The following is a 15,625-nucleotide window of genomic DNA, read 5'->3' on the forward strand; positions in this document are numbered from 1 at the left end:
AGAACTCTTCAGTCAACCATCACTTAACAAATCATAAAAGAAATCTCTTGACAGTTGTGACTATAATACTATGCAACAAACAGATGCCATAGCGATGAAATAATTTTTGGTGAGGACACTGTCAGGCATTTCTAAGCTTCCTCTAAGGAGCAATACCACCCCAGGGTAAGGGCTACCAAGTTAGGATTTTCAGTGAATGCTATGTTACCACTTCATTTTGGGGATCTTAATGTATCTCTGAGACTTTCCTCCCTTTCTTTTCAGTAAAGGTTAAATCCATACCTAGGAATGAGGCATTGAGAACTGACCAATTCTTTTTAAGGAGCAACCAATTTCCTCAACTACTGACCATGCTGACTTCAAACCCACAACTCAGGCTTTTAAGACAAATCAAGTAAAAGGATAAAGGACATTTTTGATAGCTCCCAATAACTCTGCACTTACAAGAACCATTTTCACAAATGGCTTTCCCCTGAATGTGTTCCTATTGTTTTCTTTCTGACACAGGGACAATGAACCAATGTACATCATCATATAATTCTTATGAAACATGCCAGAAAGAACGATGCCATGTAATGACACAGCGGGAGAGCTATTAGCAGCAGAGAGTCTGTCCTGGAAATGAGAAGGCTTCAATGGACGAGAGACCTCAGACATAGCTACTGAAGACTGAGGTCTAGAGACTTCTACTGTAAACACACTAAATGAAAGACCTGAAAAACTGGATGTTTTAACTGATTAGGACTGTGCCCATAGTAAAAAGAAAATTCACCTCAAGCCTGTTTATTCACTTTTAAAAATTTTAGAAAATTTTTTTAGTTGTAGATGTACATAATACCTTTATTTATTATGTGGTGCTGAGGCTCGAACCCAGAGCCTCATACACACAAAGCAAGCGCTCTACCACTGAGTTATAACTTCAGTCCCCATATATTGTTGAATATGACTTTTCAACCTAAATTCATGTTGCTTGTGAAAAATGCAATGGAGTATACTCTTTATAGTTTCAGAAATAGTATGTTATTTATCATAAAAAGTTTCAAAGTAGCAACTTTGGATTGCTATACCTGGGGGAGGTTGAAAGGGAGATAGGATGATTAATGGGTATGGGGGTGCGATTAAATAGGAAGGATAACTTCTAATATTCCACTGAAAGCTATGATTGACAGTGATTAATTGAATGTAAAGAAGATTTAAATGTTTCCAACAAAAAGAAATCATAGTATATCTGAGGTGACACAGGACAGTTACCATGATCTGATCCCTACATATTGTATACATGTGTTGAAATGACACCATCCCATAAATATGTGTAATCACTGTTGATTCAAAATAGAAAAATAAAAAATTAATAAATAAAATAAATGGTAGTTTAAATAAATTAGAGTACAGGTCCTTTTTTCTTTTAATTAAACTGTATCAGAATTTATATACCTAATTTTTCAGCTATTTTAAAATATTTTAAAAAATTAAAATTTCAAAGAATTACTATTCACATTTTCAAAATATTATACATTCCAAGTAGAGAATGTTTGTTCATCATAATATTTGTATTATAGAAATATAAAATATATCATAAAACTTTTTTACCAGATTTTTTGTAAAGTCGAAGCAATTCAAAGTCTAGTGTTCCATTAAAGGCATTATTTATTTATCTAGCAGTGCTGGGAAATCAAATCCAGGGCCTCCTGCTTGTTAGGCAAGCACTCTACCACTGAGGTACATTCCCCTTTAGCTTGTGTAAACAAGTGTATTTTCTTGTTAATGATGAGGTATGCTGCATGTCTAGTATGGGAGAAGAATGGGGTGTTGAAGATGACTAAAAAGGATCATCCCGTATGTCATGCTATAATCGAATAGGAAAGAGATGGCACTTAAATTACCCAGAGTGTGAATGCCAGGAGGCTAGACTATTGCCACTGAAATGAAAGGAGCACCGGAATCCAGGTGTCCAAACTGGAACTGGGGCACTCAGGCAAGATTCTGCATCCATCATCACAGGAACCCAATTAATGGAAATTTGTGTCCATGCTGGTGAGTACTTAGAAGAGATAAAATGGACCATTCTTATATGGATAACCTCAACTACATTTTTGCCAATTTTATTCCTTGTTTTATTTTTACAAAGAAGTAGAAGTATGTTAGAACTCAATAAATGAGTTGTTTTTTACTTGTTGAAATAAACCCCATAAAATAGCTTTGTTTTATTTCTACGTGGCAGTGCCAATAAGGAAAACAGGATATATGAAAATAACAAAGTCAAAAACTTCTTTAAATGGATCTAGTGAAGCATCATTCACTTCAAAAAGCATCCTCTGTGAAGACACTGGGCAAAAACATGCCTGTCTTATTTAAGTAAATATGTTATTTAACAAAGTTTTACAACTTTCAACTCTAACATCGTCCAAAAAACCCTATATCAGGAAAACATTCCCCTTTTAACACAATAGCTCTTCTTTATTCTTTATAAAATTTACTTTAATTCTATTTTCTATAAATGAGTCTAACTGAATGATCCCATTTATAACTCCTTAAAAGAAATTTAGATTTATCCTAGAAGAGGGATCATGTGTTTTGCCCAAAGAACTCAGATTAGAAACCTATTTTTTTCTTAAGGTATATAGATTTTTTTCTTTTTAATGTATGTATTTTCATGGCTGTTTTCATTATTAATACAAAACAAAATTGGAAAAATATTGAAGAAGTGATATTATGAAGTTTGAATTCTTGGGTTTACCAAAATACTTATTTTAACAATCATTCCAAACAGGATACACTCTGTTTCCATGCTCATGATGTTTCCCACTCTACAACCTTTAGAGTAAATTCCTGTCATATACCCTCTCTAGAGAATGCAAGGTCATGGGTTGGGATGGGTTGGGCATGTTGATACCATCTGGCAACAGCCACATGATGAATGGTCAGTTTTAGTAGTGAACATACAACCTAGATGAGCTCTAGGGTTAGAGCTTCAGAGGTAAGAACTACTAAAAAAGAACCAGTTTTCACAGTTTTCAAAAGCTATCCTAAGGGGAAAGGGTCAAAATAAGCTGTGCTGGGAAGTAACCAAGCATTAAAATTAAAAATCATTTGGACAACTTTGCCCTGGGATGGTTCTGAGGATTTGCCCTGATGAGTGTGGTACAAGCTCAGGGATGGTGCCTGGCCACAAGGCTGCATAAGAGCCCACAACCTAGGTGTTTCGGGAGCCTGCACTGACTTTCTAGAACAGTGGCAGCTGCAGGAGCAGGAATGAAGACAGGCGCAGGGTCCATGCAGGTGCATGGAGAAGTTTTTAGTATCCCAAGAAAAGCAAAAGTTGTCCTCATGTCCTTACCCCTCGTGGCAGATCACTGGGTGCTTTACTAGGTCTGGTTTAGCAGGTTTGGAACCTCCAAGTATTTGTGGTTAATGCCAAGGCCATGGTCACTCAAGAAGCTTTTGGGACTCTGAGGGTTTTCCCATCATCTCTGGTTTACTTCTCGACAGAGAATATTGCTCTTTTCCCCATAATCTAACACTTTCCTTGACTTAGCAAGGGTCTCTACATAAAGAACCCTACTGAGTGAGCATGATTGAAGAAGGGTTTTGCTTGATGCTTTCAGCCACAGGACCTTTACCAAGGCCTGGTCTTTGGAAAAGAGGCCAGTAAGCAGTTTCATTACAGTCAGTTGTGTCACTAGCTAGCTTCATAATTAAAGATCCATCATGTGTATGTCTTTGGATGCAAAGGAGTGCTGCTCCCCCACAGGAAAAGGAGGGGAGGCTGCCCTCTAAAGCACAGATAGCCCCTGTCCTCGCTCTTCTCCTATGTCTGAAAAGAAAGACTTGGAGGCATGCACATTACGGGCGTTGACACTAGGGAGGCAGTGACAGCTCCTTTACTAGAGGATTATATTCATTATTAATATAGTTAATATTTATGGGGGCCAGCACTTTGCAAGGATTAACTTAATTTCTTCTCCTAACACTTTCTGAGATAGGTTATATTATTATACCCAGGTATAGCTTGGGGAGGTTGAGGGCCACAAAGCTAGGTGCTTCACCCAGCTCGGGAGCCTCTGAAGCAACACTTGAGCTCAGGCAGCTGTCTCCTGGCTCTCACCTCCACAGCTCCCAGACTTCCTGAGCCTCTGAGGAGGAAGGGTTGTAGCTAACACGCCTTTGCCTCAGGACTTCCTATAAAACTTAACAAATTTCTCTCATTCCCTGAGCCTCAGAAAAGCATCTTCACTATTGTGCTATCAGAAGAAACTAATGAATTGACAAAAGTTACACTTATTCAAAAGGATTTCAAAAACATCTCTGTAAAAGAGGAAGTGGAAAAAGGAATTTATTTAGATATTCTCCATTGATGTTTCTAAAAGACTTTGGCATGCTGGCAGCATTTCAAAAATCTATAGTAACAGTAAAATGTGACAAGCTGATGATGGTACTGTGCTTTCAGTCAACAGACACAGAAATTTTACAGAGCCAGAGGCACCTGTGAGTTTTACTCCCAGGCGTCACTGCAGCAGGGTGGTTAAGGACTTAGACACATTTGTATTTAACCCAGCTTCAGTCACTTACTACATATGTGTCCTGGGACCAGTTCGGTGAACTTCTGAACCCTTAAGCTATGATATATCAAGCGCCAACTATGTACATATATCAATTACTTTAATTCTCACTGCTTCCCCATGAAATACACTTCATCCACATCATCCCATTTCAGAGATACAAATTAGTGCCTAGACATAAAAACCTCATTTAAATTTATATTTTTTTGAAGTAGAAAGCTGGAAGGTGAGATTCTAAAGGCATGCCCCTTAGCATTCTTTCACAGCTTCCTCCATCAGATGGAAGTTTGGTACTTACATTCCTTTTATCCCTTTTAAAATAAAATCATTTTTATAAAGATTTCCAAAAAGATCCCCCAATAAAGCATAATTAAATAAACCATTAGGCTGAGTTCAGAAATGGGGGCTAATGTAAGAGCTAGAATAATCACAAAGAGTCCAAGTTAGAAAAGGCCTTTATACAGATCTATTTGTTCATCTTACCCTTAACTACCAGCCTATTTCATTTTCATATAGAAACCTGAAGGACAGAAGTTAAGTGACAGGTGGAAACAACACTTCCATTATACACCTGTGTGCACATAGGTCCCATTCCAAGCATGCCAGAGCATGTGCCAGGGTAGAAAGGTGTCAGGATCTGGTTCTTAGATATGACTCCATGTTAAATTCACATACTTAAAATAATATTCAGGAAGAAATGTCTGCATGACTTCCTCCTTGTAGTTTCAAGAACTGTGATTTTGAAACCAGACTTTGAATTAAGCATTCAGAACTTAAGATGTTTTCTGCAAACACGTCATACTAGCCATAGTGGAGGCAATCCTGTCTCCTTTGTAAACAGGCAAAGGAGGGGAACTAGAGTTAATGTCAACTTGCCTCCAGCCACACACCTCAGGCATCTCTTTGAAAATAAGGCTTTCATCAAAATTTCCCTCTTATCTTTCTTGTTTCATAACTTCAGAAATATTTCCCATTTTTATTACAAAGTCCTTCTTGGTAATTGTTTCTATTACATTGTTTCAATATAATAGAAGGGGTAATAAATAATTTCATAATTTATGCTTCACTTGTAAACTGTATGTTGGTAAAAATGAGTTATGGAAAGGAGACAGGGACACAGTGTTTCAGGATTAAAACAGTTATATTTACCTGTAACCAGTGTTTATGTAATAGAACAGCTACCATTTGCTAGTTTGCTCAATAAATTCATCTCTTTAATTATTTCCCAATAATAAAAACTTTTGCAATTTGAAAGTATCACAATGGCTGAGACAGGAATATTATTGTAATTAATACAAATGTTCTCAAACTTATGAAAGATCTACAGAAATTTTAGAAACAATAGTAAATATAATTAATCATGGTAAAATTGACGGTGCTTATATACTAAATTCTGTCTAACGTGTAATTGAGATAAATTATTCCTTTGAAAAATGTTGAAAATGCAGGTATTTTCATTTATATAAATATATTTAATTATCCATGGGTGAAATATGGTGAGAAATATCTACTATTCCATTTAATATACAATAATTTTGAGAGTATATTGCCACATGGCTCTGTATGAAACTTTAATTTTATAGATCTTTATCTCCCATCCTTCCTTAACAGTTGCTGCATCAAAATGTTGCACCCACAATGGACACATAATTTTAGGACAGGGAAAATAAAAAGAAACTGCCTTGCCTATAGAATAAAATAAAATAAATGTACAGGCCTTATAAAACTTTTTTTTAAAAAAAGAGGTTTTCATATTATATTAGACCAGACAAGGACCAAATGACTTAATACTAAGAAACAAAAAACTATTAGGCATTGATTTGTGAAAGGTTTATAGGACATTAAATTGAAGGTCATGTCAGATTTTAGTCATTATTGTCTATATGCAAAGGAATTCCAGGAATTAGTATCAGTTGAACATATTTAACTTTTCAACCTTCTCCAGCTATTTTTGAAGAAGGCCACTCTCTGACTTGGGCCTTGATGGTCTTTATGACCAATGCACATAATTGAGTTGGCTGACTCAGAATGCTATGGGTAGAGGAAAAGCAGGCTAACGAGCCCACATAGGAATGAGCTCAAAGTTTGGTAGAATTAAGTTCTACCAGCAAAAATGACTAATTATGTCTAGAAATCCACACCTGAGGCTGTGCTTGCCTTTCCCTCTCTCATTCCCTTTTTTCACTTCCCCACTGCTTCTCCTTTTTAATTGAGGGCCTCCTGTGGGACAGGGGGAAATACAGCTGAAAGATCAACTACTCACAAACGAACATTTCTGGACATGAATTGACTGAACAAAGAGCATTTGGCAGACCTACTGGGTAGGCTTAAATAATGAAACATGCTTGCTACCCATCAGTAACACTCCAGCACCTTATCTATGATTAATACCATGTTTTAACTATTCTGTTTAAAAGCACTACTTTTAACATTTAGACTTGAATTTGGGTGAGAAGCCCTGAATTATTACAAGTTTTAAGAATTTCTGTTAAATATGACAATTTGTACCACATGATTGTTCAGGCCTAAATTTTATATTATATATTCCAAGAATGAGATATTAGCTAATTGGCCTTATGGAAAACATAATCTATATTTCAAAAGAAGCAAAGACAGAAGTGGTACATGCTGTGAAGACAGCCTTTTAAAGAACATTGTTTAGTAAATAATCATGTAAAATCTGACAGGATTTATGGGTATTTAGCCTAAACTTGTATCAAGGCCATATGTTTCTGCAGGCAATCTCTTCAAATGCATAATTTATAACATAACCTCTGTGACTACCTGAGAGACCTAGGTAAAAAGATGAATTAATCCATCAGAAATAGACCCTTAGAGGATTAGATAACATTTAGCTAAAGTCACAAGGGCAACTGGATTACTAGCTTCAAGCAATTCCTCTCAGAGAGCTTGCTACATGACACAAAGATTCAATACATTCCCAGAATTTACAATAATTGCTCTACAATCTTTAGTTTGAATATCCAGGCATATGAGACCTTATTGTTGCTTAGGTTTAGGTTTTAGTTGAGTCATATTACTACTACCAAAAGAAAAGAAGGATCATTGATATCAAAAATCAGGTATTTACATAAACATCAAGATGAAGAACATCTAGGGAAAAAATGAGAGGTGAGAGATAAGGAAGAGGAGAGAAAAAAATTATAAGAAATATGGAGGAAGAAAAAGGAAAAAAGGAACTTACGAAAAGTACAGAGAGGTACAGAGAACTAGAATGAAAAGGGAAAAAAGTATTCAAAGTGATGAGAGCAATTAAATAAAGGGTGAAAAAAGAGAAAAAAGGATAAAGAACATGAAATGATGAGGACCCCAAACCAGTGGTGTATACAGCTATCAAAGGGACACACTTCATTCTGGAGCTGAACTGGAAGAAAATACACATGGAAGAAGAAGAAAACCAGCACATTTGCACATATCTGGAAGTCAATTCACCCCTTCTATATTGCTATCACCCCAGGTTTTATTTTCACATTTTTTTTTAAATTTTGGTACTGGGGATTGAACTCAGGGGCAGTGGACCACTGAGCTGTCACATCCCCAGCCCTATTTTGTATTTTATTCAGATACAGGGTTTCACTGAATTGCTTTTGCCGAGGCTTGAATTCCAGGTCCTCCTCCTCAGACTCCCGAGCACCTGGGATTATAGGCATGTGCCACCATGCCTGGTTTATCTTCATCCTTTTTTTTTGTTTTTCACTTTTTTTTAAAAAAATTAATTCACTGTACACAAATGGGGTACAGCTATTGTTTCTCTGGGATGATACTTCTTCTCACTCTACAATAACTTCTAATGGCCTCATTTGAACCCACAGTTTCAGCTCCAGAAATGTTGAAGGTGTGTGGACTATGGAATTAAGATTCCTCCACGGAGAATGCCCACCTACCAGGGCACACATCCCTTAATGGAACCCTGAACTTGGCATGTGCACAGCTGAACTCCTTACTCCTTACTCCTCACATGGGCTTCAGTTCCTCCTCCACTCCACATTTTGGTGAAAGGTGCGGTCTCCACTAACTTGCCCACCCCAGGAGACAGGCTCTCTCTGTATTGTTTGTTCTCCCTCCAAATGGCTAATAAAATTTACCTCTCAACTCTTTCTCAGGTTGCCTCCTCTCTTTACTCAACTGGTCTTCCTGGTTAGAGGACTTCCCCTCCTCACTCAGTTCAACTTCCTACCATAAAATCTGATCATGTTCCTAACTGCTTAAAGGTTACCAGCAGATTTCAGGACCCAGTACAGCCTCCCCTCAAGACCTTCCTGGGCAACCTCTCCTCCTTCACTGCCTACCATCCATGACCTCATTCTCACTCCATGACAGGAATTGTTTTTAAACCACAGAGAAAAGTAATAAGACCCATGTATTTCCTCTGTTTTGAAGATTATCCTATTATTTTTGTACCATCTATATTTTTAAGTTGGTCATTTTTATGTAGACTGAAGATTTCGTTTCTAAGTATGGTTTTATTTGTCTTCACAGAGCAAAATGTTTCAATATGGAAGGTAAGAATTGCTTATTGTAGCCAGATCTATTTATCTCTTCTGCCAGATGACTCCTTGGCTAGACAGAGCCATATTATGACATTTAACTTCACTCTCACTTATCCTTATATGTGTTGATGTTCTGCTATTTTTCTCAGGGACTGTTCTTTGGGATTCTCTTTCTTAAGGGTTACTGTTCTGATTAAGTAAACACCCTGGCATGGGGCCTGCACATAACATGGGCTCATCTTCCTTATAAAATAATGAGGAAAAGCGCTTTCTCATATCCTTGAGCACTCCAAATATATCAGTAAGTTAGTAATAATTACTATGAATTCCCTTGCACAGAACTAGCTTTTAAGATTTTCAGAGCTTTATGCATTATAAAGAATATAATTTTTATACTATTTTGGCATGATGTTTTGTATATTCATACAAAACACAGCCATTTACTCTAAATTTCTGGCCCATAACCTTGAATGCTACATGATGAAATATGTTAGTAATCACAGAGTCACAGATGTGTCTTGGTCATCAATGCCAACTCAGTAACCGAATATTTTCGAACACGAAGCAACCTGGCAAACAATAGGAGATAACTACATTTTTGGCAACAGCTGGGGACTCACCTTTTCTTCATTACCAACACAACTCCAAGAAATATAATAACGAACAGCAAGATGCCGGCAATAACTCCAGCAATTTTAACCGTGTGATCTGTTTGTTTCTCAGGTTCTGGGACTGGTTTTGGAGTGGCAGCTCCTGAAGATGAAAGGAAATGAAACAAGAGAGAGAGTAAGAGAATAGAGATGTTACATTTTAATTTTTTTTTCTGCATTTAACAGAGTAATGAGACTTATCAGAGCCAGCAGACAGACGAGCTTTGATTTTTTTTAAACAGCTTTCACATGCACTGAAAGGACTGTAATTGTTCGCGTTGTTCTTCAATATTTTACTAAACCACAGTACACCCACATCTGACCCTTTTATAAGAGACTCTTCTCAAATACAGTTTTAAAATATTTTTATTATCTCTCTTGGCTCCTGCTCTTTCTACCATTTAAAAACTTGCTACCAACACAATAGCTATCCCTAAGCCTTTATCCAAATTTGATTTGCTGGAACATTTTCCTCAATTATTTTTCATAAATGAAGCAATAATTCCATAACATATTAGCCCAAACACCTGGAAAAGTAAGATAAGCTCATTTACCATGCATTTTACCAGCAATTGTTTTTTAACATAATAGAGTTTTTTCCCCCCTTGCCTTTGGAAATCAAAATCTAGGTCACATCTGGTAGGCAAAAGACTCCTTCTAAGCAATTTATTCACAAAGTGGGAAGCAGCTGGTGATCACACCACTGGCACCCACATTTAATATCTGTTTAAATGAGATAACCAGGGACTTAGAGTGGCGGCCACATCTCAGCTCTCCTGGCTTCCCATTTCCAACACGCCGTTTGTCCTGTTTACAGTATAATGTGATGGAATGTCAAATCCATGTTTGATGAAACATCCATTTCCTCTGCTAAATGAGTTCATGATGAAAACTATCGGGAATGCAATGTTCAATTCACTAAACAGAAATCAGTTTTTTAGGGCTTCTCCTTGTCGGACCAGGATGGGACAGTGTTTGGTGTCTGAGCTACCATGCCAACCCATACTAGATAGAGAAAAGTATTTCATGTCCAAACTTCTCACCTTAGACTTTTCTAAGTGTTTTTCTTGGTAAAAACATAACTAAGAGTGAATCAGTTTTTCCCCCTCTTCTGTTGGGGTTTCCACTAAGGAATCCTTGATTCCTGACAACTGAACTCTCACCACATCTATGCCTTTGTGCACAGCAAACTGGACAAATTCTCATGTTGAGTCATGGCTGAGAAATAGGGGGTGTCTAGCTACAAACTGTCCATTTGGGCCTTCATTCCTTTGGGAACATGCAGATCATACTTCTTCCTGAACAACTCATATTAAGATTTTTTGGAAGAAACCTTGCATCCTGAACATGGCTGTGCCCTGACCTGACAAAGCTGGTCAAAGTTGGTCAAAGGTGAGAGACCTGCCAAGTGAAAGATTCAAGGTCATGTCTGAGATTCTACCACAGAGACACACTTAAAGAAGGGATAGTCATAATGACAGCACACCTTAAGTAAAAACCCTTCTGGATAAAGTTTTACAGGTCATTTTTATTTCTGATGAGGTTAAGAGGTATCCTGCTATTTTGTTTGAATGAATATCCCTTACACTAGTTATCTAGCTAGATGTTGAAAGTATTCATGTCAATTATTTTTATGAGCATTGTACACCTGAAATATTCAACAAATCATTGGAATATACAGCCAGATGGTCATCTTGGAAGAAAATGTTGTGTTAAATAAAAGTGAAATAAAAAGGAATGATGCAAAAAGAAATAATACTTCAAATTCAGAAACTGAAAAATTCCAATGGCTTTCAAATTTGATTTTGTGTTCAATTTAAAAATAAATATTTTATAAAAATAATGTGGGTTTTATTCTTTCAAATGTTCACATACTGGAAGCCATTCCATTTATTACACTAAGTTAGCATTTACCAGTTCTTCAAACATATTTTCTAAATACATAAATGATTTAAGATTTTTTTCTTTCCTTTTCTTTCTTTTTTGGTAACTAAATTATCTTAGTAAATGCAACAGTTGGAAAAGAAAATGTTTAGAAAAACTTTACTTAAAAAAATTTAAACATAAAAAATAGTAAGATACAACCTGTACATTGTAAACACTCAGTGACAGATTATCGTGTTCCATTAATAGTCACATTTGCTTCTGTTGAGTGAGTGAATAACTGGTTATCTTTATTCAGCATTGTACCTAAGCTCATGACTCTTCTGCTTTGGGGCAGAGAGGTGGTTACCCTCAGCTTTTTGTCCCCTGTTGGGACAGAGCCATGCATATTGTTATGCAGCCACTGTAAGCTCCATATTATCATTCTTTAAGACTCACTTTTAACTCATTCTCTTTGCAGGTCAAGAAAATAAAATGTTCTGTCTCTGTGTGACACAATTGCAAGGTGATTATAGCAATCATTTGCAAAATGGCACAAAGACTCAAACAATGGGGAAGCTGGCCCACGACCCACCTTCTGGTGAGTTTGGTTGTTTTGATTTAGGGTTTCTCTCGAAAATCATCGACATAACCACGAAGTGGAGATGAAATAAGATTCAAGCCTCAGACAATCTAGTAAGTGTGTCCTTGGCTCTGGACTCCCTCTGGGTACAGACAGTATCTGATTTTCTCATGTGTGTGCCATACTTCTTGCCCTTCCTAAAACAGGCATGTCTTGAAGAGTATCTCTTAGGATGCTCTTCTTCCTGCTTTCATTTGTTTGGAAATATGCTTGTGGTTAGGAGCTGTCAATCAGCTTTGAACAATCTGTGACAGATTACAGTTGCAACAGATAGTTGCTTTATTTGTTTCTTTCCTTACCTGCACCTATGAATTTAACAGCATGATTTACAAAATGTTTGGCAAAACAGTTGTTTCTGTAACATTTTCCCCTCTGCCTTGTTATTTTCTTGCCAGTTTTCTAATGGTGTAAACTTTTATACTTTTACTTTTATAAATTCTAATTTTTTGTGGAAAGGCAATTTTTCTCTAGTGTGTGTTTTGTTTAGACAATACTGCATACTTTGTTTTATTTACAGTAAATAAACTTCAAAGTGTGCATTTAAGAATGGGCATTGGCTAATAAGCTTGACGATACTAACGAAGATGATGAATTTGTTAAAATATTTCAGAGACTGGAGATGAGGCTATTGAAATATGGCACACACTCCTTGCAGATACCCAATCTTGACTCATAGTGCCAGCTCATGGTACTTTGTTTTAATGATGAAGCAAATAAAAAAGGGTGATATTCCAGCCCAACTCCATTATTTAAAGTTTGTTATGACATCTAGTATGTATTTAAAAAGTTCAGAAGAAAGGGAATGATTATCCAGTGTGGTATTTGGTTGGTTTTCAACTTGGCTGGAAACTGTCAGTTTTGGCCCAGTGCTCAATGTTAAATTAAATAACAGCAGCAAGCTGGGCCTAGAACAAGATGTACTCAGCCACTGGCTTGAAGTGTAGACTTGATGTTGACTACTGAACTGGCTGCACAAATTCTCCCAGAAGTCTGAAAGGGACAAGCCCAGAAGGCCATGAAGGCCATGACAGATGCCTGGAACTGCTGATCATGTGGCCCATATCACTCTGAGTGGCCTTACATGGAGAGAGCAGACACATTCTCAGAGGCCAGGTCAGAAAGGGTCAAGGGGAAAGCTAAGCATCAGGGTACCAATGGGAACCCCTGCATAACACTGATTAATGCCAGGCCAACCCTGAATGTGGAACATAACATCAAAAATGATGTTCATTTATCCAACAAGTGTTTCCTGAGGACCTAATAATGTGTCATGCACTATTCTGGGAACATGGCAATGAGCAAATGGACAAAACAAAGCCCTCTATCCTCCTGGAACTTACGTTCTTATGGAGAAAGATAGACGCGAATGTAAACAAATAGTGTAGACAGTATGTGAACTGTTGCTCTGTACTTTCCTTGACTACAGAGAGGCACTAGGCAGACTGGGATGAGGTGGTTGGTAAGATGAGTATCAGAGAAGGAATCACTAAGAAAATAGCACTGGGCTGAGACCTGATAAAGGAAAATGGTGACTCAGAGTGAAGCCTCAGAGGCAATGGTAAGAAATAGTTCTGAGGTGCAAGATGAGGCTGAAACAATGAGAGGAGTAGAGGAAGAAGGTGAATCTGACTTATATTTCAGAGGTTCACTCTGGCACCAGGTGGCACAGCAGACTGTAGGGGGTCCATGGTGATAACATGGACATTAATTTTAAGGTTATCATAGTAACTCAAGCACAAACTTAGGAAATGGTGTATGAAGCCATGAGCCTGCATGAGGACACTTAGGAAGTGAATACAGAAAGAGAGGGTGAGTCATGAGCAGGGGCCAGCCAGCTGGGAAGGAGGGAAATTGGCCAGAAGGAGAAGGTAAACATAGACAAAGAAGGACCTTTCTGCAGAGCAGTCAGAAGGTATGCAGGGATGCATAATTTTTTTTTTTTTTAATTAAGATGGGAGATGTGCTCGCTTCGGCAGCACATATACTAAAATTGGAATGATACAGAGAAGATTAGCATGGCCCCTGAGCAAGGATGATATGCAAATTCATGAAGTGTTCCATATTTTTAATAACCCAATTGACAAATGGGCTAAGGAAATGAACAGACACTTCACAGAAGAAGACCCTACAAACAATCAACAAACATATGGAAAGATGTTCAACATCTCTAGTAATAAGAGAAATGCAAATCAAAACCACCCTAAGATTCCATCTCACCCCAATTAGAATGGCAATTATCAAGAATACAAGCAGCAACAGGTGTTGGCGAGGATGTGGGGAGAAAGGTACACTCATACATTGCTGGTAGGGCTGCGAATTAGTGCAGCCACTCTGGAAAGCAGTGTGGAGATTCCTCAGAAAACTTGGAATGGAACCACCATTTGACCCAGCTATCCCACTCCTTGGCCTATACCCAAAGGACTTAAAATCAGCATACTACAGAGATACAGCCACATCAATGTTCATAGCTGCTCAATTCACAATAGCCAGACTGTGGAACCAACCTAGATGCCCTTCAGTTGATGAATGGATAAAGAAACTGTGGTGTATATATATATATATATATATATATATATATATATATATATATATACAATGGAATATTACTCAGCCATAAAGAATGATAAAATTATGGCATTTGCAGGCAAATGGATGAAACTGGAGAATATCATGCTAAGTGAGATAAGCCAATCTCAAAAAACCAAAGGACGAATGATCTTGCTGATAAGTGGATGATGACACATAATGGGGGGTGAGAGGGGTTAGTGTTAGGGTTAGTGTTAGGGTTAGAGTTAGGGTTAGGGAGGGGGGCAAGAATGGAGGAAGAACTGTATAGAGGGAAAAGAGGGGTGGGAGGGGTGGGGAGAGGGGAAGGGATAGCAGAGTGAGTCAGGCAGCATTGCCCTGTGTAGATTTATGGTTGCACGGGTGGTACGCCTTTGCTCCATGTACAGACAGAGAAGCAACATATATCCCATTTGTTTACAATGGGGAAGAAAAAAAAAGATTTTAATCAATTGAAAAATAAATAAATAAATAACTCCCCAAAAAAAAAAGAAAAGATGGGAGACATCAGAGCATCTTTGAATGCAAATGCTAATGATCCATCAGAGAGGGATTTGTTGACAGGAGGAAAAAGGAGATGCCTATAGGAGAAAGGTCCTAGAAGGGGCAGGAAGGTGGGCCCTAGCATGCAGGCAGGTAAAGAAAATGGTCTGGGCCAGGGGCAGATACTTCATGCAGATGAACAGCAGAGAGAACAGCTCACATATACAAAGGCTTACAGGCAAGTTTGACACAGTTGTCTGGGAACAGAACATTCCATTGGTCCCTTGTTTTGGTTTCATTATTCTAGTGGAAAAAGCAGCAAGATTAAAGGAGATGGGAGGTGAAAAGGTG

At 37.7% G+C, this 15,625-nt stretch overlaps 1 protein-coding gene and 1 non-coding gene across 10 annotated transcripts in view; one reads left to right on the forward strand and one right to left on the reverse strand.

Annotated features, from left to right (window-relative positions):
* Ptprm (protein tyrosine phosphatase receptor type M) overlaps positions 1-15,625 on the reverse strand; it is an 819,218-nt gene that overhangs the window by 253,808 nt on the left and 549,785 nt on the right. For all 9 annotated transcript variants that reach the window (XM_047526252.1, XM_047526251.1, XM_047526249.1 and 6 more), the window contains one exon: positions 9,691-9,823. In XM_047526252.1, coding sequence (XP_047382208.1) covers positions 9,691-9,823 — 133 coding nt within the window. The remainder of the gene's footprint in view (positions 1-9,690; positions 9,824-15,625) is intronic.
* LOC124965877 (U6 spliceosomal RNA) lies at positions 14,187-14,293 on the forward strand. The gene has a single exon (XR_007105262.1). It is a non-coding gene; the product is annotated as a U6 spliceosomal RNA (small nuclear RNA).

Source organism: Sciurus carolinensis, chromosome 15 (genome assembly GCF_902686445.1).
Source record: "Sciurus carolinensis chromosome 15, mSciCar1.2, whole genome shotgun sequence".
NCBI classification, from domain to species: Eukaryota; Metazoa; Chordata; class Mammalia; order Rodentia; family Sciuridae; genus Sciurus; species Sciurus carolinensis.